Raw genomic sequence first — 26,927 nt, 5'->3', positions numbered from 1 at the left:
TAAAATAGTTTGAAGTGTAGACAATTCTTCAGATTGTTCACATGCACAGAAATATTTGCAGATACACACACATGCTGTTGAAACATTTATTTTTTTATTTTTCACCAAACAAGTCAGTGCTACTGTAGCATGTGGGCTATTTGTGCATTTAAGTCAAATTTAAATTAGGAAGAAATAAGGTAGGTCTCTCGGAGCTCAAATGTGAATACCAACAAAATCCAAACACAGGTAAATTTGAATAATAATTATTGTATTTCACATAAAAAAATACTTCCAATATAACAAAACAATAAGTTCAAACAACCAACATAAATATCCTCTTAATCAAAAAACCCTTCTTGGGTCCATCCAAAAAAAAGTCAATGTCTTTCGATCCGTGTTCGAATGTCTTTTTAGATCCTACCAACTTGTAGGCAGAGTAGATCTGGTAGATTTTAGCTCGCCATCTCCACGCTGTAAGGTTCATACACAAAAAACCTGACCGCTGTGGAAATCATAAACTCGTTGTCCCGTCTTGGGCAACCAAACAATTCTGCCTCTGCAACATGCCATGAGATGAGGTGAGGGGAAGTGACCTCGTGAACCGGATGTTTATGATAAGTGGGAGGAGTTCTGATTGGTTGAAGATTTTAGCGGAGTTCAGGTGAGATTATGGAATGTTTTAGAAAAATAAAATAGGGAAATAAATAAATACAAAATAAAATGAATGTTTTTTCTTACCACTGTAACTTTTGCTGCTTTGCTAAAGTGCTCATGATGGATAGGCCGGATCTTTGTAACATAACAATGAGTAAGGTCTTTTACCTGCTTTTTGTAACATAACAATGAGTAAGGTCTTTTACCTGCTTTTTGTAAAGTGTCTTGAGATAACACTTGTTATGAGTTGACGCTATACAAAATAAATTGAATTGAATTGAATTGAATTCTTAAGTTATGGAGGTTCACTGAGGTCACTCCCCTCTCAAAAGGAAAAAAAAATAGAGGGCTAATATTTAATTCAATTTAATTAACCTGGGTTACACTACATATACCAGTGCAGTAAAACGGCTCAAGTTGGGCTGCACTCTCTGTCCAGCCTCTCGCATTGTCAGTCCATGATGACATGATCAACTAAGGTTGCTCTGATTTCATTTGAAAGTTGTTTTCTTCTTTGGCCATGAACTCCTCTACCAGCTCTACTCCTACCTCTCACTCTTCCTCTACCAGCTCTACCTCTCACTCTTCCTCTACCTGCTCTACTCCTACCTCTCACTCTTCCTCTACCAGCTCTACCCCTACCTCTCTCTCTTCCTCCCCCTCTCATTCTCACCCTCCCTCTTCCTCTCTCTACAACCTCTTCCGTTGTTGTTGTAAAAATAAGGTGCTCACTTGTGGTCTTTTCATAGTACTTACTTCCTGATTGAAGTGATAACAATTAACCATTGAGGTGTTTGGCCAGGTGGCACATACATTGACCAATTAGCTCATGTAGTGTCATTTTGAATGGCAGTGTTTTGAAATGGCAAACATGTGACTTTATGTCAGATTGTTGTGTCTTATGCAGAGAACCGTGTTCAGTGCATTTAAAAAGTGCCATTTTGAATTGCAAAATGTGTGTAAAGCAGAAAATGTGTTTAGACTTTTGGAGACTTGAGAAGAGGTTTTGCTCTCTGTGTGTCAGTTTAAATAATTGTGCTATGCATGTCATTTTAGTGTGTTAGCAATTGGAAAAAACTGTAATGTGATGATATTGTGCTCAATAGGGGAGAGGTGGCACCTGCTGGTCATATAGTGAATTACATCATGTAGTAATGAGCAGTGTGCATCAGTTGATGACAGATGAGCCATCAGTGTGCAGAGTAATCACTTCAGAAGTTGGTTGTGCGTGAATGAAAAGAGTGAGTACTTACCTGAAGTCTTATATGTGACATTGTGTGTTCTTTAATGTTGAGACAAAGTTATTAACTCCCACGGAGCCGGAGTTTAGAGCTTAGATGTTCGGCGTATTCTGGATATAATAATACATTTTTACTTTATAAGCGCCTTTCAGGACACACAAGGACACTGTACAACAATCAACATTTTAAAAACAGCAATGGATAACAAAAACAGCATACAATAAAGAAATGGAATTGTGGACAGTGGAATTGCAGTTTAAAGTGTCAGAGTGAGTAGGCGATCTTGAACAGATGGGTTTTGAGTCTGGATGTGAAGATGGGGAGAGAGTCAATATTGCGAATGTCAGGTGGCAGAGAGTTGTAGAGCTGGGGAGCAGAGCAGCTGAAAGCTCTGCCCCCCCATGGTGCTGAGGCGGGCAAAGGGCACGGTGAGGTGGATGGATGAGGAGGATCTGAGGGAGCGGGCTGAAGTGCCGATGTGAAGGAGGTCAGACAGTTATGGAGGGGCGAGGTTGTGGATGGCCTTGAAGGTGTACAGGAGTAGTTTGAAGATGATTCTTTGCTTCACCGGGAGCCAGTGGAGTTGCTGTAGGATGGGGGTGATGTGATGGTAAGAGGGGGTTTTGGTGACAATACGGGCAGCAGAGTTTTGAACCAGTTGGAGCTTATGGAGGGATTTATGAGGGAGGCCGAAGAGGAGAGAATTACAATAATCAATACGGAAGGTGACAAGGCTGTGGACAAGGATGGAGGCAGTATGGGGGGTGAGGGAGGGGCGCAGACGGTTGATGTTTCGTAAGTGGAAGTATGCAGACCGGGTTATTGATATGGGATTTGAATGATAGTGTGCTGTCGAGGATGACACCCAGACTCTTAACCTGAGGGGAAGGGGAAACTGAGGAGCTGTCAATAGTGAGGGAGAAACTGCCAACTTTGGATAATATGGATTTAGTGCCGACGAGAAGGATCTTGGTTTTATCACTGTTTAATTTAAGGAAGTTTGAGGAGAACCAGGATTTTATTTCAGATAAACAAGAAGTGAGGGAGGAGGGTGGAAGTGTGGAGTTTGGTTTACTGGAGAGGTAGAGCTGGGTGTCATCCGCAAAGCAGTGGAAAAGTATATTGAATTTACGGAAAATATTGCCAAGGGGGAGAAGGTAGGTGATGAAGAGAAGGGCTCGGATTTGAAGGATATGAGCTGTATGAACTGCGTGCGGCCTGAGAGATAAGAGTGGAACCAGGTAAGGGGGGTGTGAGTGATGCCAATGGAGGAGAGTCTACTGAGGAGGATGGGGTGTGAGATAGTGTCAAAGGCTGCACTCAGGTCAAGAAGGATGAGGATGGAAAGTAAGCCGGAGTCAGAAGCAATGAGGAGATCGTTGGTGATTTTTAGTAGAGCAGTTTCTGTACTGTGACGGGGGCGGAAACCGGACTGGAAGGGCTCATAGAGGCTATTTTGATTTAAGTGAGACTGTAGCTGGGTGGCGACTATTTTTTCCAGAATTTTGGAGATGAAAGGTAAGTTAGAAATGGGGCGGAGGTTATTGAAGTTGTTAGGATCTGAACCAGGTTTTTTCAATATAGGAGTGACAGCTGCAGTTTTGAATAATGAAGGAACAATTCCAGTGGTGAGGGAGGCGTGAATGATGGCAGATATGAGGGGAAGCAGAGAAGAGAGGCAAGATCTGACCAAGGTTGTGGGCAGGGGATCAAGCTGACAAGTGGAGGGCTTGGATTTTTGGATGAGGTCAGAGATTTCAGAGGGATCAGGGAATTGAAAACAGGAAAGCAACTGATAGTACGGGAGAGATTCAGGAGGGGAGATAAGCAATGGGTTTGGACATAAGTGCTGGTGAATATTGTGAATTTTCTCATTAAAAGAGATGAGATGAGATGAGATTCAACTTTATTGTCATTACACATATACAAGTATAGAGTAACGAAATGAGGTTTGGCATCTCACCAGAAGTGTAAATAAGCAGAAAGTGCAAGAGTCTGTGCTATGTACAGTAATTACAAAATTTACAGATGTAGACTAAAAAAAGTGAATTATTAGGTATATATGGATGGCTGGATTAATGGGATGCTATAAATATAAATAAATGCTATAAATATAAGTGTATTCTTAGGATTATAATATACAGATTAAGGTGCAGTGAGCATGCTATACTAGTTTACAGATAATATAAAGAATATGGACATATGAACATACTATAATACAATAATACAGGTGGATGAGAGATGTGTGTGTGTGACCAGGAGGAGTGGTGAGGGGATGATGGGTGTGAGGTGATATGCAGGGGAAAGGGGGGGGTCAGCAGGGGGCGGAGAGAGAGAGGGAGAGAGAGAGAGAGACAGAGTTCAGAGTTCGGGGGGTAGAGTTCAGTAGAGAGACAGCTCTGGGGAAAAAGCTGTTCCTCAGTCTGCTGGTTCTGGTCCGGAGGCTTCTGAAGCGCCTACCGGAGGGCACGAGGGTAAACTGTCTGTGGGCAGGGTGGGAGGAGTCTTTAAGGATGCCGTGAGCTCGCCGCAGACAGCGTTTTCTTTGGACATCCTCAATGGCAGGAAGTGGACACCTTGTGATGCGCTGGGCGATTTTTACCACCCGCTGTAGCGCCTTACGGTCTGCGACAGAGCAGTTTCTGTACCAGACTGAGACACTGCTGGTCAGGATGCTCTCCATCACACAGCGGTAGAAGTTCATCAGTACAGCTGAAGACAGGTGGTGTCTCTTCAGTGTCCTCAGGAAAAAGAGGCGTTGATGAGCCTTCTTAACCAGACTGGAGGTGTTAGTGGACCAGGAGAGGTCCTCTGTGATGTGGGTCCCCAGGAACTTGAAGCTAGCTCAAGCCAACTTGAGCTAAAATCAACAAACAGCATTCGTGCGTATGTGTTGTTATTGTCCAGATGTGTGAGCACAGAGTGCAGCGCAGTGGAAACTGCATCCTCTGTACTCACACAATCACACAACCTAGATTTTATTGACAATTTTAACCTGTTCTGGAACCATGCTACACTTTTTAAAAGCGACGGGATTCATCCAAATCCGTTGGGCAGTCAAATGTTGTCCGCTAATATCCAGCACGCTGTCCAGTCCTTAACACCTGTATGACATCCATCTGAGCACACACCCACTTCCAATCCCCTCTCACCTGTTTCACCTCAGAACAATCTACTCACAGCAAGCCCCTCCCCTACTCCTCACACCTGGTGTCACTCTTTTTCTCATTCTTCTCTGTCCTCCAATAACTGTCATACACTCTCTACTGTCACAGACCACAGCACTGAATTCACTATCACTGTACACGTCACCTGTAGACTGTCTCATCAACATCTGTCACCTGTCAATTACTGTAACCACTCCAATCTCACCCAAGTACGCCTCCAACCTCTTCCACAACCAACCTTTAATTGCACTTCAGCTAACTTTGGTCTTTTAAATATCAGATCCCTTAATAATAAATCTTTTATCTGCCTTGATTTTATAAATCATAATAATCTTGACTTTTTTTATTGTCACTGAGATCTGGTTGACCATGGGAGATTGCAGTCCTCTGATTGAAGCAACCCCCCCCTGATTTCACTCACCTTCATCAGCCCAGGATGTCAGGCCGGGGAGGGGGGGTTGCTGTTATTCATAGAAAAGATTTTAAATGCTCTCCAATTATTCACACTCATTTTACATCATTTGAGCATCTTGGTTTTATTGTTAACTTAAAAGATCCTGTGTTAATTTTAATCATCTACAGACCACCCAGACCTAACAATGTTTCTATCACATTTTATTTCTAAGTATGATAAAATCCTTGTTTTAGGTGATTTTAACATACATGTCTGTTGCCCCTCTCAGTCCCTTGCGGGTGATTTTATGGATATTCTAGAATCTTTTAACCTTACTCAGGCAATACAGGAACCCACTCACTCTAAGGGCCACACACTTGATCTTGTTTTATACAGCGGTCTCTGCCCTAACAACTTTGAGACAAAGGATATCTGTGTGTCAGACCACAAACTGGTTTTATTCAGAGTGGTTTTATCTCAGCCCCCTTTTATTAGCAAGGCACCTGTCTGCAGCAGGGTTTTTAACTCTACGTCTGCTAGCAAGTTTAAGGAGCTTTTTATTTCTGTCTCTTCAACTGCCTTTTACCAACATTTTAACACAGAGGAGCTGGTCTCCTCTTTTAATCTCACCTGTCAAACTGTGCTGGACTCTGTTGCTCCCTATAAAGACAAAAAACCTAACAGAGCTCCACAGCCATGGCTAAACGAACTGACTCAGGATCTAAAAAGAGACTGCAGAAGGAAAGAACGAAAATGGAAAAAAACAGGCTTGCATGTATTTTATGAAATATGGAGAGATTCAATGAAACAATACCAAAAGGAAGTTAAAGACGCAAGAGCAGCATTTTATTCTAATCTGATTTTAGTCAATCATTCTAACCCCAGAATTTTATTTAAGGTTTTAGAATCAATCACCACCCCCTCCCCTTCTTATTTTACTGATCCTTCTCAGGATCTATGTGAGAAGTTTTTAACTTATTTTACTAATAAAGTCAAGGACATTAGGCAACAAATCATCCCCCCCAGACCGTATTTTAGACACCAGCAGGGAAGTTAACAGTTATTTTAGCAGTTTTGAGCCGGTGTCCTTGACCTTTTTATCTGACATTTTAACCCATATGAAATCAGCTACGTGCAGCCTTGATTTTATTCCCACAACATTTCTCAAAGAGGTTTTTAACACAGTTGGACCCAGTATTTTATCCATTATTAATAGTTCCTTGGCGGAAGGTGTAGTCCCCTCTGCTTTTGAACATGCTGTGGTCCAACCACTTTTAAAGAAAGCCGACCTTGATCCCACTGATTTTAACAATTTTAGACCAATCTCAAAACTTCCATTTTTATCAAAAGTTTTAGAAAAGGTGGTTTCAACACAACTTTTATCTTTTATGACTGAAAATAACCTCTTTGAGAAATTCCAATCCGGTTTTAGAGCTTGTCACAGCACAGAGACTGCCCTCCTCAAGGTAACCAATGACCTTCTTTTAGCAACAGATAGAGGGGAGGGCACAATTTTAATTCTTTTAGATCTTAGCCCAGCTTTTGATACTGTTGATCACACAATTTTAACTGATCGTCTCAGACATTGGGTTGGTTTAAAGGATACTGCACTTAGCTGGTTTTACTCTTATCTTTTAGAAAGAACCTTCGCGGTCACCATCGGTAACTACTCCTCCTCTACCTCTAACATTACCTGTGGTGTACCGCAAGGTTCGGTTTTAGGTCCCATTTTATTCTCCATTTATATGCTGCCTCTTGGCCAAATAATTGAACGCCACAATGTCTCCTTTCACTGCTACGCAGACGACACACAGATATACCTTCCTTTGAGACCTGAGGACCCTAGGAGCCTAGCTGCTGTCAGAAACTGCCTAAACGATATCAACTGCTGGATGGCGCAAAACTTTCTCCAACTGAACAATTCTAAATCTGAAATCATAGTATTCAACCCGCCAAACACCACTCATATCTCAAAGAGCAGCCTCGGTCCCTTATTCACCAATGTCCAACCCACCGCCAGAAATCTAGGAATAACATTCGATTGCAATCTCACCTTTGAATCCCATATCAAAACAGTTGTCCGATCAAGCTTCTTCCATCTACGCACCATCTCCAAAATTAAAACAATCCTAACCCAACGAGACCTTGAAAAGATCATCCACGCCCTCATCTTCTCCCGACTTGACTACTGTAACTCCCTCTTTTCCGGAATCACAAATAAGTCACTGTCTCGCCTCCAGCTGGTCCAAAATGCAGCAGCTAGGCTTCTTACTGGTTGTAACAGACGACATCACATCACTCCAATTTTAGCTTCATTACACTGGCTTCCTGTACGTTCTAGAATCGATTTTAAGATTTACTCATTACTTTTAAAGCACGGACGGGGCTGGCTCCAAGCTATATAACAGAGTTACTGACACCATATGAGCCAGCCCGCAGTCTTAGATCCTCGGGTGGGAGCCTCCTGGTCGTTCCAAAGTCGAGACTTAAAACTAAAGGTGACCGGGCCTTTTCAGTCAGGGCCCCTCGACTTTGGAACGACCTCCCTGAGGAGATAAGACTTGCAGATTCCCTCAATTCTTTTAAATCCCTTCTTAAAACATACTTTTACAGACTTGTTTTTATGTGATGTCGTCTTCTTAATGTCTTCTCTTACTGGTTTTACTATTTTTATCTTCTTCTACTTCTTACTGTCTTTTATTTATGGTCTTATCTCGTATTTATGCTCATATCTTAATCTCCTCTTGTGTTTTAACTTGGTAATTTCTTATCTTACTTACTTTGTCTATTTATGTTTCGTATTTATAGTTAATTTTTATTTTTATTAATATTATAGTTTTGGGTTTTTTGATCCTTTAACCACTTGTTTTTATTTCTTTTACTGCGCTTACCTTCTCATTGCTTTTTATTTGCAAACTGGTATGGGTCCAGTGTGGGTGGGAGGCAGTTTTTCAGGTGTGCTAGGACCAGTCGCTCAAAGCACTTCATTATGATGGGTGTGAGTGCTACAGGGCGGTAGTCATTCAGGCCTGTCGGGCTGGAGTGTTTCGGCACTGGGACAATGGAGGTGGCTTTGAAGCATGCTGGCACAGCTGCTTGGGCGAGGGACAGGTTGAAGATGTCCGTAAAAACCCCAGTGAGCTGCTCCGCACATGCTCTAAGCACGCGCCCGGGGGTGCCGTCTGGACCAGCAGCCTTTCGAGCGTTGATCCAGCTCAGTGCAGCGTGGACGTCTGTGGAGGTGAGTGAGAGGGGCTGGTTGTCTGCAGGAGGTCTGTTCGTGGTCTGCGTCTCTCTGTTGTCTCTATCGAAACGAGCATAAAAGTGATTTAGCTCGTTCAGGAAGGAGACATCTGTGGTTATCGGGGTGGAGTTGCTGGGTTTATAGTCACTGATGGCCTGGATGCCCTGCCACATGCGTCTGGGGTCGGAGTTGGAGAAGTGTTCCTCTACCTTCAGCTTGTAGCAGTGCTTGGCCTTGATGATGCCCCTCCTCAGGTTTGCCCTGGATACACTGTAGGCCATTGCATCATCTGATCTGAAGGCGGTGTTGTGGGCCTTCAGCAGGAGACGCACCTCCTTGTTCATCCATGGCTTCTGATTTGGGTACGTGGTGATCTGCTTCCATGTTGTAACACTGTCGATGGTGGTATTGATGTAATCCAGCACAGAAGAAGTGTAGGTGTCAATGTCTGTGTGAGAGCCCAAGGTAGCCTGAGAAGCAAACATACTCCAGTCAGTGTGATGGAACTTGTCCTGAAGTACAGAGTCTGTCCCCGCTGGCCACACTTTAATCGTTGTCACTGATGGCTTCACACGTTGGATGAGTGGGGAGTACTTGGGGATGAGGAACAAAGAAAGGTGGTCTGACTGTCCCAGGTGGGGGAGGGGGGTCGTGGTGTAGGCTCTTGCGATGTTTGTGTAAACATGGTCCAGAGTTTTGTTTCCTCTTGTATTGCAGGAAACATGCTGGTGAAATTTAGGGAGCACTGTCTTTAAGTTTGAGTGATTAAAATCACCTGCAACTATAAATGCAGCCTCCGGGTGAGCAGTCTGTTGTTTACTGATAGCGGTGTAAAGTTTCTTCATAGCAGCTTTTGCATCGGCATCAGGGGGGATGTAGGCTGCAGTTACAATGGTGGAGCTGAGCTCCCTTGGCTGAAAAAAAACACTATATGCTAATTAGCTGACGTCACGGCCCCGACATGCTCGCTAACTGTCCCCCGGCTTAGTTGGAGCCACACAGTAGTTGAAGAAGAGTCATGTCGAATTCATTACATGTTTGTGCTTAGCCTACCTAGTGCTAATTCTTTCCCGTGTTAATATTAGTGTTATTTTAGTTGCCTGTTAGTTACGAGGTTTGCTAACTGTGTTGCTCTCTGCACGAGGAGGAAAGTTTGATGTCCGTCCTTCACAATAAAAGCATGGTAGTATTTTTACCGTGCTTCACAATAAAAGCATGGTAGTATTTTTACCATGCTTCACAATAAAAGCATGGTAGTATTTTTATAGGGAAATGATTGTATGACTGTTAAAACCACAACAAGACCCAATACAAAAGCAACAGACTAGTGTCCCAACTTACTTTATTACCTTCATCACACACACACACACACACATACACCACACACACACACACACACATACACACACACACACACACACACACACACACACACACACACACACACACACACACACACACACACACACACACAGACACACCACACACACAGAGACACAGAGACACAGACACACACACACACACACACACACACACACACACACACACACACACACACCGGGCCGGGCCGTTAAAATGTTTCCAGTATTTTAGGCAAATTTTACAGAACATCAAGGGATTTAGAAAGAGAGTTTACTTAGAGTTACTTTTTTATTTATTTTAAAACTATTTATTTGACTTTGAAGCAAAACTAATTCAGGTGCTCTCCTTTCAGCCTATTGCAAAGTCAGATTAGATTTGAACATGAAGTAAACTACAATTAGCTCAATGAATGTCAACAAAAAAGTTAATTGGTGGCACACTGTCATATTTCTCTTTTAGTTATGATTATCGCTCCTCTTTTATTCTTGTAATAGATAGATAGATAGATAATACTCTTGTAGTGGTTTCTTCGGTCTTCTTAGTAAATCTTATGTTCTTAAACTGAGTTCTTTCTTAACCACTCTATAGTGACGACATTACACTGTTTTACGCGTTGAGTTGGCTTCACACATGTTCCCATGTGTCCACGGTAAAACTACCGTGTTGCTCCACCGTCACTCGTTTATTTTACTTAGACAGCGTAACACATAACAATACACTTCACTTCCTGTCTCCTGATCACATGACTACGGAAATCTTACAGAATCACAACAAACCTTCAAAATAAAATAGGAATAATCTCAGTAAATATTCCCAAGATAAACACAAACATATCATCTGCTATGCTCTAGCAAATCATAATCCAAACAATAATAATCAAATTTATTAATGCAAAAATGGCACTTACATTCCGGCCCCTAATTGTTACTGCAAAGCATAACAATTATATCTCAAACATTAAAGTGACATTTAACTTCAGATCGGGAATAATTTGACTGACTTGTTTAACATAACATATAGTCATCACTGCTAAACAACTACAAATGTCAAATTCACTTTTCGTAGAACTCAAAAATTCACTCAAATGTAATATGTTACTCACGCTAAGTCTCACACTTTAAACACAAGCATATCACTTAACACAATGAACTTAACTTATTCATCCATTTCAAGCAACAGACATAACTTATCTATTGGCCTTTCCAAAACATTAGTTTTAGTTTTAACAAATGCACGTCTGACAAGTCCGTTTGAGTCAGAAACTGTCCTTTCAACTTTTGCCATCAACCAGGAACCTCTGGGTGTGCTCTCATCCACAATAAGAACAACATCTCCTGATTTCAGGTTTCTTCTGGGTACTAACCACTTCTGTCTCTCTTGTAGAAGCGGCAAGTACTCCTTAGTCCATCGCTTCCAAAAAATGTCTGTCAGGTATTGTACCTGTTTCCACCTTCTCTTCACATACAAGTCCTCCTTCTGAAACACTCCAGGAGGTAGTACTGGTTGTCTCTTAAGAAGAAGCAGATGGTTAGGTGTAAGTGCCTCTAAATCGTTTGGATCATTAGAGACTCTTGTTATCGGCCTGCTGTTGACAATTGCTTCGACTTCACAAAACAATGTGCGGAGGCGTTCATCATCTTCAAGTGGTTGCTGTTTCAGGATCTGGGTAAGAATTTTCCTCACAGAACGAATCTGTCTCTCCCAGACGCCACCAAAATGTGAACCCGCTGGTGGGTTAAACATCCAGGTAATGCCTTTCTGCGTTAATGTCTCTGTTATTTTTGAATGATTCCAACCTTTGATCGCTTCACGCATTTCTTTTTCTGCTCCAACCAGGTTAGTACCATTATCTGATCTCATAACAGATACTTGACCTCTCCTTGCTATAAACCTTCTAAATGCATTTATGCACGAGTCAGTATCAAGTGAATGGGCAACTTCTATGTGAATTGCTCGAACAGTAAGACATGTGAACAAAACACCGTATCTTTTGACTCTACTCCTCCCTTGTTTGACCTCAAATGGCCCAAAATAGTCTATGCCCACATTTGTGAACGGAGGCTTGTCAGGAATCAGTCGATCTGGAGGCAAACTTGCCATTCTTTGCTCACCTGGTTTCGCTGAAGTCTTTCTGCATGCAACACACTTGGACAGTATTTTTCTCACAGCTGAGTCTGCTTGTGGAATCCAAAATCTTTCTCTCAGTCTTGACAACATGTAGTTTCTTCCACTGTGTCCTGTTTCTTGGTGAATGTGTCTGAGGATCAACGTAGAAACATGATGATCTTTAGGCAGGATCACAGGATGCTTTACATCTGCCGGCAGTGAAGACTGATGCAATCTTCCTCCAACTCTTAACATCCCATCTTGCACAACAGGATCAAGCTTTACAATGTGACTGTTTCTTTTAAGCTTGTTACCTTTCTGAAGAGACTCAAGTTCATCACTGAAGCTTTGACTTTGACAAAGTTTGATTATCTCAACTTCTCCCTTTGCAACATCTTCAACAGTGAGAAGAGACCCTTTAATAGTTGACCTGAACTTCTGCATTTGACTTGCAACCATTTCAGTTTTCTTTTCCAGACTCACTTCATCACTTGCTTGTGAGAATAGAAGCTTGCGATGTGTGTTCAGCTTGTGAAGCAACTGTTTGAACTTCATCATCCAGGATACTGCCTTCTTTAAACAGTTCCAGTCTGAATAATGACAGATAAACTTGTTAAGCAGATTCTCATGCACATTTGTAGCATTCACAATCACTGCTGCTTTAACTTCCACATCATCCTTTTGTATTTCTCTCATGTCCGGTGAAACTGGCCAATGTCTGTTGTCCTTTAACAAAAACTCTGGTCCACAAATCCAGTTTTGACACTCTATGAACTTGTCTGCATTCATACCTCGTGATGCATGGTCAGCTGGGTTCAGCTCAGAACATACATACATCCATTGACTTGTCTTTGTGTTGTCTCTGATGAGCGACACTCTGTTTGCAACAAAGGTTTTAAATCTAACACTTTCACTGGCAATATATCTCAACACAGTGGTGCTGTCAGACCAAAACACAGAATCTTCAAGCTGCATTTGCAGCTCCTTTCTCATGAGCCGGTCTATTTTAACAGCAACAGCAGCTGCTGTTAACTCCAGCCTCGGAATTGTTGTTTGCTTGAGTGGCGAAACTCTGGCCTTGCTGATGATGAATGAACAGTGAGTTTCTCCTTTCTCATTGGTTATTCGAAGGTAGGTAACAACACCATAACCTTTCTCGCTGGCATCAGCAAAATTATGCAATTGTGCTGATGTGATTGTTCCAAATCCAATCGGTTTCAAACACCGCTCCACTGTGAAACCATGAAGCTTTGTAAGATCTGAAATCCACATTTGTGCTCTTTTAGCCAGTTCAGTGGGAATGTCCTCATCCCAGGAGACTTTTCTGCCACAAAGCTCCTGCAGAATCATCTTTGCTGGAAGGATGACAGGTGACAAGAATCCCAAAGGGTCATATATGGCACTTACAAATGAGAGGATGCCACGTCTTGTCTGAGGAGTTTGCTTTGCATTTATCCTAACCTTGAAAACATCTGTCTCAGTACACCAGTTGACTCCTAGGACTCTCTCATCAGGTAAAGCATCATGACTAAGATCTAAATCTTTAACCTGTTTTGCTCTTTCTGTGTCAGGAATGGATGCGAGTACAACTCTGCTGTTAGTCATCCATTTTGTAAGATGAAATCCTCCACTCTCACACACTGTTGTTAAATCTTTGACCATAGCACATGCTTGTGTTTCACTTGACACCGATAAAAGACAATCGTCTACATAAAAGTTGTTCACAACAGCTTTTACTGCAGCAGGTGTCATCTTGTCTTTAGCATCTTCAGCTGTCTTTCTGAGCGCAAAGTTGGCACAGCTGGGGGAGGATGTTGCACCAAACAAATGCACAACCATCTTGTACTCTTGAAGAGGTTCATTTATGTTTCCATCTGGCCACCAGAGGAACCGTAGGAGCTCACTGTCTTCTGGTGGTACTCTTACTTGGTGATAAATCGCTTCTATGTCTGACATTAAAGCAATGCGGTCATGTCTAAATCTTGTTAACACTCCAACCAGTGAGTTGGTCAGATCTGGACCTTGCAATAGTTCTCCGTTCAGTGACTTGCCTTGATATGATGCTGCACAGTCGAAGACTACACAAAGTTTTCCTTTTTGTGGATGATACACCCCGTGATGAGGTATATACCAAACTCTCTCATTTTCAATCACAGTCTTTTCATGCGATACTTTAACTGCGTAGCCTTTGCTTAACAGGTCAGACATGAAGTCTTTATATTCTCTGTGAAAGTCTCTGTTCTTGACAAGTTTCCTTTTCAGGTTTTCTGCTCTCTGGACAGCTACACTGCGGTTAACAGGCATTTTTGTGTCTTTGTTTCTCAGAGGAAGACCAACACTGTAGTGTCCATCAACCTTTTTCACTGTTTCATTAACAGAGTTCATGAACTGAATATCTTCTCGTGACATTTCTTGTTTTTCTTCACAGGCTTTCTCTGGAAAATCATGGTTGAACTGTTGCACTAGGAGGTTCTCTACATTAGCAATAGAAATGCGATTCACAGAAACACTGAGTTCACTTTCAGATGAAGTAGTGCAATCATCTCTCCTGAGAGGACCATTAATTACCCAGCCTAGGACAGTTCGAACTGCATATGGACCGTTGTCTTCACTGTGAATGACTTCCCATGGTTCCATAGCTTTGTGCACATCACATCCTATTAACAAACCAATGTCTGCATCAATCTGTGGCAGCTGAATACCATGAAGATGTGGCCACTTTTCCAAATCCTCTTGCACTGGAATGTTCTCCTTGGAAACTGGAATGTCTTTATGAGTGTAAATCTCGGGTAAGTCAATGTAAATGTTCTCTTTCAAACCACACACCTCTAATCCAGTAAGATGGTAGCTTGGCTCTAACTTTTCCTGGCCCATTGTGCGAAGCAGGATCTGAGTTTTCTTAACTTCAAGGTCAAGCTGCCTCATTAGCTCCTCGGAACAGAATGTGGCTTGGCTTCCATTATCCATGAATGCATAAGTCTCTATTATCTTGTTGCTTTTCTTTGACTTGACACACACAGGAACAATCGACAAAACACGACTGTCTGTTCCGGCCCCAGTGGCTCCACAGGTCCCACCTGAGATGTGTGTTGATTCATCAGCTGTAGTCTTTTCTGTGATGTTTTTCTGACTGCTGTCAACCTTTTCATTATCTTCTTCTTTTGTGAAATGAAGCATGCTTGGGTGTTTCTTTGAACAGAACTCACATGAAGCTCTTTTTCTAGTCTTTACTTAAATGTCCTGATGTCAAACATCCAAAGCACAAACCTTTGCCTTTAAGAAAATCAAGTTTTTCCTTGTAAGGCTGATTTCTGATTTTGTGACATTCTGCCAGTGTATGTTGTTTTTCACAGTACACACATGGTTTCTGAAATGCACAGCCTGTGTAACATGTAGAGGAGTACGAGTTTTTACCATGATCATGTGTCTTTTCATTTGCAGTAGGTGCTACACTTGTGGCAAAAGCACTTCCCTTTGGTCTAGATGTTCTTGTCGTTTTCATGTTTGCATAAGATTTTCCCTTATCCTCAGCATCCTTTATGTCTCCAAAAATAGGATCAGCAGCTATTCTACCTTGTCTGCTTATGAATCTAACTAGATCTGAAAACTTTGCTCTTTGTCCAGTTGCCTCCTGAATGTCAAAAGCAGAAACTCTCCACTTCTCTCTTATCTTGTAAGGTAACTTGGAGACAATGATTCTGAGATTAGTGGGATTCTCAATTTCTTGAAGCTGGTTGATGTCTTGCATTGCGTTGTTACATCCAGTGAGAAACAGGGAGTAACTCTGAAGAGCCTTGGCGTCGTCAGGTTTAATCTGTGGCCAGTTGAATGCTCTGTTCATGTAGGAAGTTGCAATTTTCAGCTCGTTACCATAGTGATAAGTCAACAGCTTTCTTGCCTCATGATAGCCTTGATAAGGACTCATGTGTTGACAACTTCTTACCAAGTCTCTGGGCTCACCTCTGGTAAACTGTTCAAGGTAGTATAACCTATCACTGTCACTATCTGTTCTGTCCTGAATTGTATGGTCAAAAGCTCTTATGAACGATTTAAACTCAAGTGGATCTCCACTGAAAACAGGAATGTCTCTTTGGGGCAAATGTGACAGTCTCTGTTGTTTGACTAACATCTCAGTGATGTTATTTTGTTTAAGCATCACTTCACACAGATCTACTGGGTCATCATTGATGCCATTCTCCTGTGTCTGGTTTTCTTGTTTCATTTGATGATCAGTTACCTTTAACCATTCTGAATGTCCAAGCTTTGTTTCTGGAAGCTGGTTCCTTTGCGGCTGATTCACTGAAAGTCGTACTTCAGGATCAGCAACTGCACCACTCTTACAACTTTCATATTCATAGTTTTCCAACACTTTTATTTTGGCTGTAGAAGCAGCAATAGCTGTGTCAATCTCAAGTTGTTCCCTTTTTGCCTTCAATTTGCATTCTTCAAAGTCTAATACTTGTCTCTGTTTCAAGGATGCTGCACGTGCAAGTAAAGCGGCACGTTCTGCTTGTTCCTTCCGACGTACAGATGATATGGATGAAGCTCTGGATGATCTTGATGAACTGCTTGTGGCTGTGCTTCGTACAACACATGCTCCAAATGTCGTTTTTAAGGGTGCATCAGCAACAGACACACTATCATCTGGATTCACGTCATCTTGGTGTTGTTGTCTTATATTAGATGTCCATCCCTCAACCTCAAGCATGAATTTATTAACTTGCTCAATTTTTGGCTTGAACCAAAATGTTTGATCAGCCTCTTTTTCTTCTTCGGGTAGCAGCAACAGAACATTATCATTTGTATGAATAAACTCATTCTGTAGTTTTGAGCATTCATTCAAGAGATCATCAACAATGTCTGGACTCTCATTATCTTTCATAAGTCCATTAATCTTATTTGTTTTTGCTGTTAGCTGTGAGAGCTTAGATCGTCTTGCATTAATGTACCTGTTCAGGCACTCTTCCAAACCCTTTTCTGTGTACTTTGGCGCCCTCTTCTGGTCAGCCCTGCTACTGCAGCTCTGTGCGCCAGGTCCGGGATCCTGCGCGTCGTCGTCCGCCATGATGCCTCTTTTACACAACTTCTAGTTCAACAAGTGTTCATGAACGATGGTCTATGACACAAAGCACGGCCTGCTTTCATAATGAGTGTCATCGTAGTAAAACCAAACATCCTTGTTGTCTTATTTTCTCGAGAAGCTGAGTATCTTACATTTATTCTTGTGCCGTCTTGTACAGTTCTTGCGTCATCATGGCGTCCGACGTCAAGTTTGTGAGCTGGTAGTTTTACTTAATGTAGTGGTTTCTTCGGTCTTCTTAGTAAATCTTATGTTCTTAACCTTAGTTCTTTCTTAACCACTCTATAGTGACGACATTACACTGTTTTACGTGTTGAGTCTTACAGAATCACAACAAACCTTCAAAATAAAATAGGAATAATCTCAGTAAATATTCCCAAGATAAACACAAACATATCATCTGCTATGCTCTAGCAAATCATAATTCAAAACAATAATAATCAAACTTATTAATGCAAAAATGGCACTTACACTCTATTGTCAGACGTAGTCTGAAATTTGCCTTGCGTCATAGCGGCTCCGTTTGCGGCACAACAATTAAGACAGGAAACAAAGATACAAACATTTGACACAACACTCAAACACAACACAACACTCAAGATACAAACATTTGAAACAACACTCAAACACAACACAACACTCAAGATACAAACATTTGAAACAACACTCAAACACAACACAACGCTCAAGATATAAACATTTGAAACAACACTCAAACACAACACAACACTCAAGATACAAACATTTGAAACAACACTCAAACACAACACAACACTCAAGATACAAACATTTGACACAACACTCAAACACAACACAACGCTCAAGATATAAACATTTGAAACAACACTCAAACACAACACAACACTCAAGATACAAACATTTGAAACAACACTCAAACACAACACAACACTCAAGATACAAACATTTGAAACAACACTCAAACACAACACAACACTCAAGATACAAACATTTGACACAACACTCAAACACAACACAACGCTCAAGATATAAACATTTGAAACAACACTCAAACACAACACAACACTCAAGATACAAACATTTGAAACAACACTCAAACACAACACAACACTCAAGATACAAACATTTGAAACAACACTCAAACACAACACAACACTCAAGATACAAACATTTGAAACAACACTCAAACACAACACAACACTCAAGATACAAACATTTGAAACAACACTCAAACACAACACAACGCTCAAGATATAAACATTTGAAACAACACTCAAACACAACACAACACTCAAGATACAAACATTTGAAACAACACTCAAACACAACACTCAAGATACAAACATTTGAAACAACACTCAAACACAACACAACACTCAAGATACAAACATTTGAAACAACACTCAAACGCCAAGCAAATGCCCAGAGTCCCTAAACGTGCTTTGGTCGAGGATTCAGCTCCACATTAAATTTTAGGATTGATTGGTGAACAAAAGAGTGTTTCAGTCTGACCTTATCAAAACGTGGGACCCTGTATCTCCGGTTTGATGGGAACAGTTCATACTCCGTGTTCAGGGCGTGGTCAGGGTCAGAGGCAATGCAGTTAGCCAGTCTTGAAATGCTTTTGTTGTAGGCCGAGTCTTTGCATGGATTGGCCTACAATCTTAGAGCAGATGTTCACCTGCTGGAGCAGTTTAGACTTCAGAGTGGTGGACAGACACATATACCATGAGGTGTTACAGGACTGTAGGACACTTAGAATCACAGAGGTAACGAACAAAAGAAGAATCTGTCGACTCGCCCCAAAAGATCTCAGACGGCGGAGGAAATAAATTCTTTGTTTTGTCTTTTTACAGATGTAGTCGATGTGATCTTCCCAGGACAACAGATGGTCGATCATTATACCCAGATATTTATAAGATGACACTTGCTTGATTTCTTCATCATGAATGAGAATAGGAGCTTTATGAGCATCAGACGGTGAACCAAATACAATTTCCTCTGTTTTCTTTGCCTTGATCTTTAGAGCGTGTTTATCACTCCACATAACCATTTTGTTCACAGCATGTTGGTGCAGTCCAGGGTCGTCAGAGTTACTTAACAGAGAAATCAGAGCTGTATCTTCAGAGTACTTCAGAGTGTACTGATTTTGTGTATCAGACCGACAGTCATCTGTATAAAAAGTGAAAAGCACAGCTGAGCTCACACAACCCTGGGGAGCGCCAACATTAGTTGTGATAGCAGATGAAAGGGTGTTATTCACCTTCACAAACTGGATTCTGTTAGTGAGAAAAGAAGCATACCAAAGAGTCAAGTAGGGGTTAAGTTTGTGTTGAATCATTTTTGATACTAAGATGTCTGCTTTTATTGTGTTAAATGCTGATGAAAAGTCTAGAAAGAGGGCTCTTCAAATGTATTTGGCTTATCTAAATGTTTGGTGATGATATGGACCAGAGTGGCAACAGCATCCTCTGTTCCACATCCTTGCTTATAAGCAAATTGGTATGGATCAAGTGTGTGATTTGTTTTGCTAACAAGATGTTTGAGCAGTATTCTTTCTAGAGATTTCATGATCACTGAGGTAAGAGCTATTGGTCTGAAGTCTTTATGATCCCTTGGACATGGAATCTTAGGTAAAGGTTTTATGTACAAAGTTTTCCATGACATAGGGACCTCGTGTGTCAACTGAAGACTGAAAAATTGGTTGCCATACTGGAGCCAACTCAGCTGCAAAGTTTTTTTTGCACAAAACCGCTACACTTATCAGGTCCCGCTGCTTTAATTTGAATTTTTGTTCTATTTTAATATTTATTTTCTTTCCTCTGTCATGATGCTTTTGATGTCTTGTGTGAAGCACTTTGAATTGCCTTGTTGTTGAAATGTGCGATATAAATAAACTTGCCTTGCCTAAATACACACAAATAGATAAAACTTAACTTCTTGAAAGGGAAAGCAACACAAAATGTGATACCCAAAGACAGTTTTCTACTCTTTTTTTTTCTCCAGTTTAACAGACATGAACCCTCTTTTGTGTTTTCCTGCAGGAAGCAGCCATGGCCAAACTCGCCGCGTCAGAAGCCGCCACATTCTGCTCTCATCAGGTAAGAAGAATCGACCACGCAGACGGTTAAGCGTGCAGAAAGAGACGGGACGTTTTTAACTTTTGGTGTGTTTTGCACTTTTCCATCAGGCGATCCAGGTTCTGGGTGGGATGGGCTACGTGTCAGACATGCCCGCTGAGAGGCACTACCGCGACGCTCGCATCACAGAGATCTACGAGGGCACGAGTGAGATCCAGAGGCTGGTGATCGCCGGCCAGATCCTGAAGGAATACCAAGCATAGACGCCGCACGCCACAATATGGACGAGTAATAATCACGCACACTGGGACATCACCTCATTCATTCAGATTTAAAAGGATCCGCGTTGATCGGGTGAGACCTCATTTGAGTTTCACGTGATTGTGCGTGCCCGTTACCTCCGCCGTCTCGTGTGTCGTACTACAGGAGACGCCACTTAACGTTTGGAAAAGAGCGCCGGTGACTTCAACAGCGCCTTCCTGAAAAGTTGAGTGATTTTCAATTTGACGGATGGAGCGGGTGGAGCGCTCAGAAAAAAGACGCTGGCGTTTGATTTTTCTCAAGGCGGCCGCTTTCTCCTGAGAACGATCTAAAAAAAAACCACCAGGTGGACACGGGGCCTTCGATGTCATTTTATAACACATCTCTGCAAAGAACTTTAAAAAGCAACTCATAAAAACGTCCCCTGTCGACCTTATTTTACTGACTGACATGTTGAGTAATTTCATGTGAATGTGAAGAGCTGCAGATTAAAGCGTCACTTTCCCGTTGTGGTTATATCCATAACTTTAGAGCGCTCGCCTTTTAAATAAAACACATAGAAATGTTGTGGTTTGTAAAAGACGAAACAGAAGCTGTGTGGTTGACCTTAAAGGAAGAATGTGCAACTTTTTTTGATCCAGTAGATGTCGCCCATGAGCTCCAGAATTAAACCAAAACAAACTCCTGTTAGTCCACGCCTCCTCCAGAGACACACCTCCAACCCCCCCGTCCCCTCACGCTCACATGAAGGAGTTGTTGATTAAGAACGCACCATAATTAAAATGGTCCTTATCTCGAGCTGCAATCACCTGTGTCCTGCATTGTTGTGTTAGCATGCTAATGTTAGCGCTCTTTAGTTAGCTCATTGCTTCACATTGTTATGTTAGCATGCTAATGTTAGCGCTCTTTAGTTAGCTCATTGCTTCACATTGTTGTGTTAGCATGCTAATGTTAGCGCTCTTTAGTTAGCTCGTAGCTTCACATTTCATGTAAACTGACACAGAATGAGCGTGATCTAAAAACTCTTACTAACATCCAAATAATCAGTGAGTATGTTCTTCTTCTTCTCTCTAGTTCTTGACTAAAACAGCTTTTATACACAAGGGGAGGAGCCGGCCGTCCCGTCCATGTAAACACGGCTCTGACAACAACACAGCCAGCGGGACTCGAGCTTCTCCCTCATTGTAGACAGTCAGGACTCAGAGACACATTTACACAGGACAGACTTTATGATTTATTCATGTGGAACATGTTGATCATTCTTCCTTTAAAGGTGCTAACGATGTTCAGGTTATCTGCAGTTTGTGAACGCCACTTTTTCTCCAATATTACCTGTCAAACATTGCAGAAAAAAAGTTCCTCCAGGTGTCGCCTTTTCAGTGATAAACATCCAAAATGTAGATTGTAAAAGACGAGACGGACGCTCCAGGCTCGACCTTAAAGGTGCTCAAAAGTTCTGATTATGTGGAGAAGAAAAGCTTGTGTACTGACCCTTTAAGATCCAGTCTGCCTACATGAGGAAAAACACTTCTTTTTTTTCTTGCATTTTGCAGTTTGGCCAGCAGAGGGCGACGGCATGCTTTCATATGTGTTGACCTACTTTTTCCTGCCTCACAGATTCATGAATGAGTGGAAATAAAAGCCAGAATGTGCAGATGAAAAAAAAAAAACCTCCTTCAAGCTGGAAGTGAACAAACATGTGATCACTTTATGAAACGGTTTGAAACACTTCACGTCTGTTTTCTTTGTTTTTCATCTCAGACTTCTTGTGCCTCGGTAACGTGTACATATTTTACTGTAATTTATAGTGTGATGATTAAAACATAATTACAGCTCAGAGGAGTGATGGATTTTATTTTAACATTTAGAATTTAAAGAGGTGAAAGAAGATGTTGGACTGAAGTTAAAGGTCCAATCAGTGACCGTCCCCTCCCCTCTGTGCTCCCTCTTAAGCCACGCCTCCTCACTTACATACACGAGCGCCGTCCCTCCAGAAGTGGACCTCAGCTCATCTCTGTCATTGTGTAGAAACTACGTCGTCTCATGTCTCATTCAGCGGTCAGTAAACTCACAGTTTAAACTCCTAAAGTCATCGGTGACGCTCTTTGAGTGTGAGCTAGAGCACGCAAGAGGTAGAGAGCGAGCAGGGAGACAGGGAGGCGTCTGATTGGTTCATCAGATTGGTACCTCGTGGCAGACATTGGTCAAAGTTTTTACAGACTTACAAACTGATACAGATGATGGATTTTCTTTGTTCCTTTTTCAGAGAACATGAGTTATTAATGTCTGTCAGGACCTAAAGACAATTTACACCAGAATCTGAAGAAGTGAATCTGGAGGAAATGACCAACCCTGCCTTTAAATAACGTCTTAATGCAGCACGTTAAATAAACCTTAAAGGTGGAGTCAGGAGCATCATGTTCTATAATTTAATCTTTGAACACATCAAGTCAAACTTCCCCTTCAGGACTTTTTCTTCTTCCTGTCCGACCTGACGGACGAGTCGGAGACGACACCGATCGTCTTGATCTGAAACTTTCAGACGTCACAGCTTTAGACTGGAGTTAAAGAAACACCTGAATGAATCAGAATAACTTTATAATTACTGACAGAGACAAACTCCTCCTCTCAGGAGAGACACTCCTCCATGATGACATTTACAAGATCAATAAAACACAACAGCAGATAGAAAGAGGGATTCAGATCAAGTGTAGAAACTTTACTGATCCCGAGGGAAATTCAAAGTATCCAGTATCAGGTTACAAAGACGTACATGACATGAAACATTTGTTACAAATTAACCACAAAACAGACGCCCCCCCCCCCCCCCCCATACATATATATTAACCTGAAAAAAAGATTTAAAGAATACCTCTAGATGAATCAAACTTAAACTGTGCAATTAAAAATAGAAAAAAAGAAAGAAAGTCGTAGCGACTATATGACATATGAATGAAATGATAAAAAGATTAAGTGATAATAAAAGAAAAAGTAAACATATAAAGTAAATTATAAATTGATTAAATGATAATAAAAGAAAAAGAACATATACGATAAAAACAAATTCAACAATTGCATAACTCTTTCTGATCTCTCAACAACTGTGGAGTGATTTCAGATCACCGTGTGCAGATTATAATCTCTCCCTGCAGGGTAATAACTCCAGCACACAGAGATACAGACGATGATGCCTTCAGGGACTCCTCAGAGTGAAAAAGAGACGACAGTTAACCAGTTAACACGCTGAGCAGATTATATTTAAAGACACTCCAACAAACCGACCAATCAGGATCATCTTCATCATCATCATCTTCCTCATCATTATCATCATCATCATATCTTCATCATCATCATCATCATCATCATCATATCTTCATCATCATCATCATCATCATCATCATCATCTTCATCATCACATCTTCATCATCATCATCACATCTTCATCATCATCATCATCATCACATCATCATCATCATCACACCATCATCATCATCATCACATCTTCATCATCATCATCATCACATCTTCATCATCATCTTCATCACATCATCATCATCATCACATCTTCATCATCATCATCACATCTTCATCATCACATCATCATCATCATCACATCTTCATCATCATTATCATCTTCATCATCATCATCTTCACCATCATCTTCACCATCATCACATCATCATCACATCTTCATCATCATCATCATCATCACATCTTCATCATCATCATATCTTCATCATCATCATCATCATATCTTCATCATCATCATCATCATCATCACATCATCATCATCATCTTCATCATCACATCTTCATCATCATCATCATCACATCTTCATCATCATCATCATCATCACATCATCATCATCATCATCATCATCACATCTTCATCATCATCACATCTTCATCATCATCATCATCACATCTTCATCATCATCATCATCATCACATCATCATCATCATCATCATCATCACATCTTCATCATCACATCATCATCATCATCACATCTTCATCATCATCACATCTTCATCATCACATCATCATCATCATCACATCTTCATCATCATTATCATCTTTATCATCATCATCTTCACCATCATCTTCACCATCATCACATCATCATCATCATCACATCATCATCTTCATCATCATCATCATCATCTTCATCATGTATTAGATCTTCTCTGGTAAAATCTTCAGTGGGAGTTTATCACCAGTGTTAATGAATGGAAACATCCTCTCAGTGTGTGTGTGTGTGTGTATGTGTGTGTGTATGTGTGTGTGTATGTGTGTGTGTGTGTGTATGTGTGTGTTAGTATCAGGATCAGAGAACGACAGCTCTCCTCTGTTACAGTCCAGATTCACTCTGATCCTCTGAGGATTCTTCTTCACTGAGAAAACAGTTTCTGGATGTGATGGGGAGAATGCTACGTATTTACCATCATAGAACCATATGACCCATAATCCAGACCGTATGTCTCTCTTCCTCTCTGCAGACTCTGCTAACACACCCAGTCCCCAGAATGTACTGTCTCCAACCTGGACGTCCCAGCTGTGAGTCCCTGAGTTAAAGCCCTCAGAGCCCAGGACAGAGTAAGAATTAAACCTCTCTGGATTATCAGGAAGCTGCTGCTCCTCTCCTCGTCTCACACAGGTCAGATCTTCAGACAGGATGAGTTCTGGATCAGCAGTGTTTGGGTCCAGAATGACCGGACTGTAGGAGACCATGTCCTTCATCTTGTTCCAGATGTTGAAGCTCAGGTTGCCCAGGTGTTTGGCCTGGTCTATCAGAGCTCCTGAGGGCAGCTGTGGATCCTCCAGCAGGGGGCGCTGCTGGACTCTTTCCACTGCAGCCTTGTAGTTTTTCAGGAATGAGACGTCTTCAGCTCTCAGCTCGTCCTCTGTGTCTCTGACTGTGTGTGAAAGAGCTGCTATCTCTCTGCTCAGAGCCTCCATCTCCTCCTTCATCCTCTGACTCTTCTGCTCCTCTTCCTCCCTCAGTGCACACAGCCTGGCCTCCTCTTCCTCTTCTAGAAACTGGTGAAGCTTCTTAAACTGCTCCTTAATCTGCCTCTCTGTGTGTCGGGCCTGGACCTGAATGTGTTCTGCTGTTTGATCAAACTTCATTTTAACTTCTTTAAAAACATTTAACTTCTTCTTTACCGGCTCCAGAGTTTCCTGAAGTTTCTTCTTGTGTTGTCCAGCAGCTTCATCGATGGGTCTGAATCTGTGCTCAGAGTGTTTTTCTGAATCTCTGCAGATGTGACACACCGGCTCCTGATGGTCCAGACAGAAGAGTTTGAGTTTCTCAGAGTGCAGACTGCAGAGATCCTCTGAAGCTCTCTGATCTCTCTCCTGCACAAAACTCTCACTCAGGTTCTTTAAAGCAAAGTTAACAGGTAATAATTCCCTTGAATGTCTCCTCTTACAGAGTGGACACTCCTGGTTCTCCTTCTCCTTCCAGCAGTTCTTCACACACTCTCTACAGAAGCTGTGGCTGCAGGACAGCATCACTGGATCTTTAAAGATGTCGAGGCAGATCGGACAGCTCAGATCTTCTTCAAACTTGGACGCCATTTTATCTCAGAGTCAAAACACGCAGCAGAAAAAAACAGGAAGCCACTCCCCGTCCCTGAGAGTTACTTTCACTTTGAAACTCTCGTTCAGTTTGTGGATTCAGCAGCAGGTTGAAGTGTTTGTATTCCCAGTATTCCCAGTATAACAAGTACTCCCAGTATCCCCTCCTCCTCCTCCTGTCCTCTCTCAGTGGAAGTCGTGCTGGTTTGTGTCTGCAGGTCGGTCCGTCTGTCAGCGTGTGTGTGTCTCTTCAGGGTGAGGCAGAATAACAGCCTGTTTCCTGGTTTGCCTCAGGTGAATCAGGTGAGGGGGCGGAGCTTCTTCAGAGCAGGAACACAGAGAACAGTCTCATTTCTCTGGGGGGGGGGGGGGAAGTGTCATGGATCAGCTGACTGAGCAGACAAAGGTGACAGTCTTTTTCTTTTCTTTTTTTAACAACTTTATTGTAAACACAGACAATGTTACAAAGTTAGATTAAGGAACAAAGGAACATGCCAGGGGTTGACAAAGACTAAGACAAGTAAAAACATAGGGAAGGGTAGAAATGGAAGGGTCATCAGTTTACACAATTAAAATAAATACAATATTCAAGAGTCTTCAGGGCCTTGGGGTTCTCAGAGTGCTGGATGGTTTTCATGTACTGCTGCAGCTCATTAAAATAATGTTTGAAAATAGGTTTTCTGTTTGCAAATTTACTTTTATGGATATGAAATTTAGCCAAAATGATAAAAAGATTAATAATATGGTACTGTTTTAGTTCCAGACAAACGTGACAGTCGTCTCTAGCATTGTCGTGACCA

At 41.6% G+C, this 26,927-nt stretch overlaps 2 protein-coding genes across 2 annotated transcripts in view; both read right to left on the bottom strand.

Annotated features, from left to right (window-relative positions):
• The window catches only part of LOC136183179 (E3 ubiquitin-protein ligase TRIM39-like), a 62,097-nt gene that overhangs the window by 5,398 nt on the left and 29,772 nt on the right, over positions 1 to 26,927 (bottom strand). The gene's annotated exons all lie outside the window — the stretch shown is intronic.
• LOC136183240 (E3 ubiquitin-protein ligase TRIM35-like) lies at positions 23,786 to 26,411 on the bottom strand. Its single transcript, XM_065965998.1, has one exon. It carries the CDS (start codon positions 26,125 to 26,127, stop codon positions 24,724 to 24,726), a length of 1,404 nt encoding a protein of 467 aa, XP_065822070.1. The 5' UTR covers positions 26,128 to 26,411; the 3' UTR covers positions 23,786 to 24,723.

This window comes from Labrus bergylta, chromosome 17, assembly GCF_963930695.1.
Source record: "Labrus bergylta chromosome 17, fLabBer1.1, whole genome shotgun sequence".
NCBI lineage: Eukaryota > Metazoa > Chordata > Actinopteri > Labriformes > Labridae > Labrus > Labrus bergylta.
This window is presented reverse-complemented; position numbering and strand designations above follow the sequence as displayed.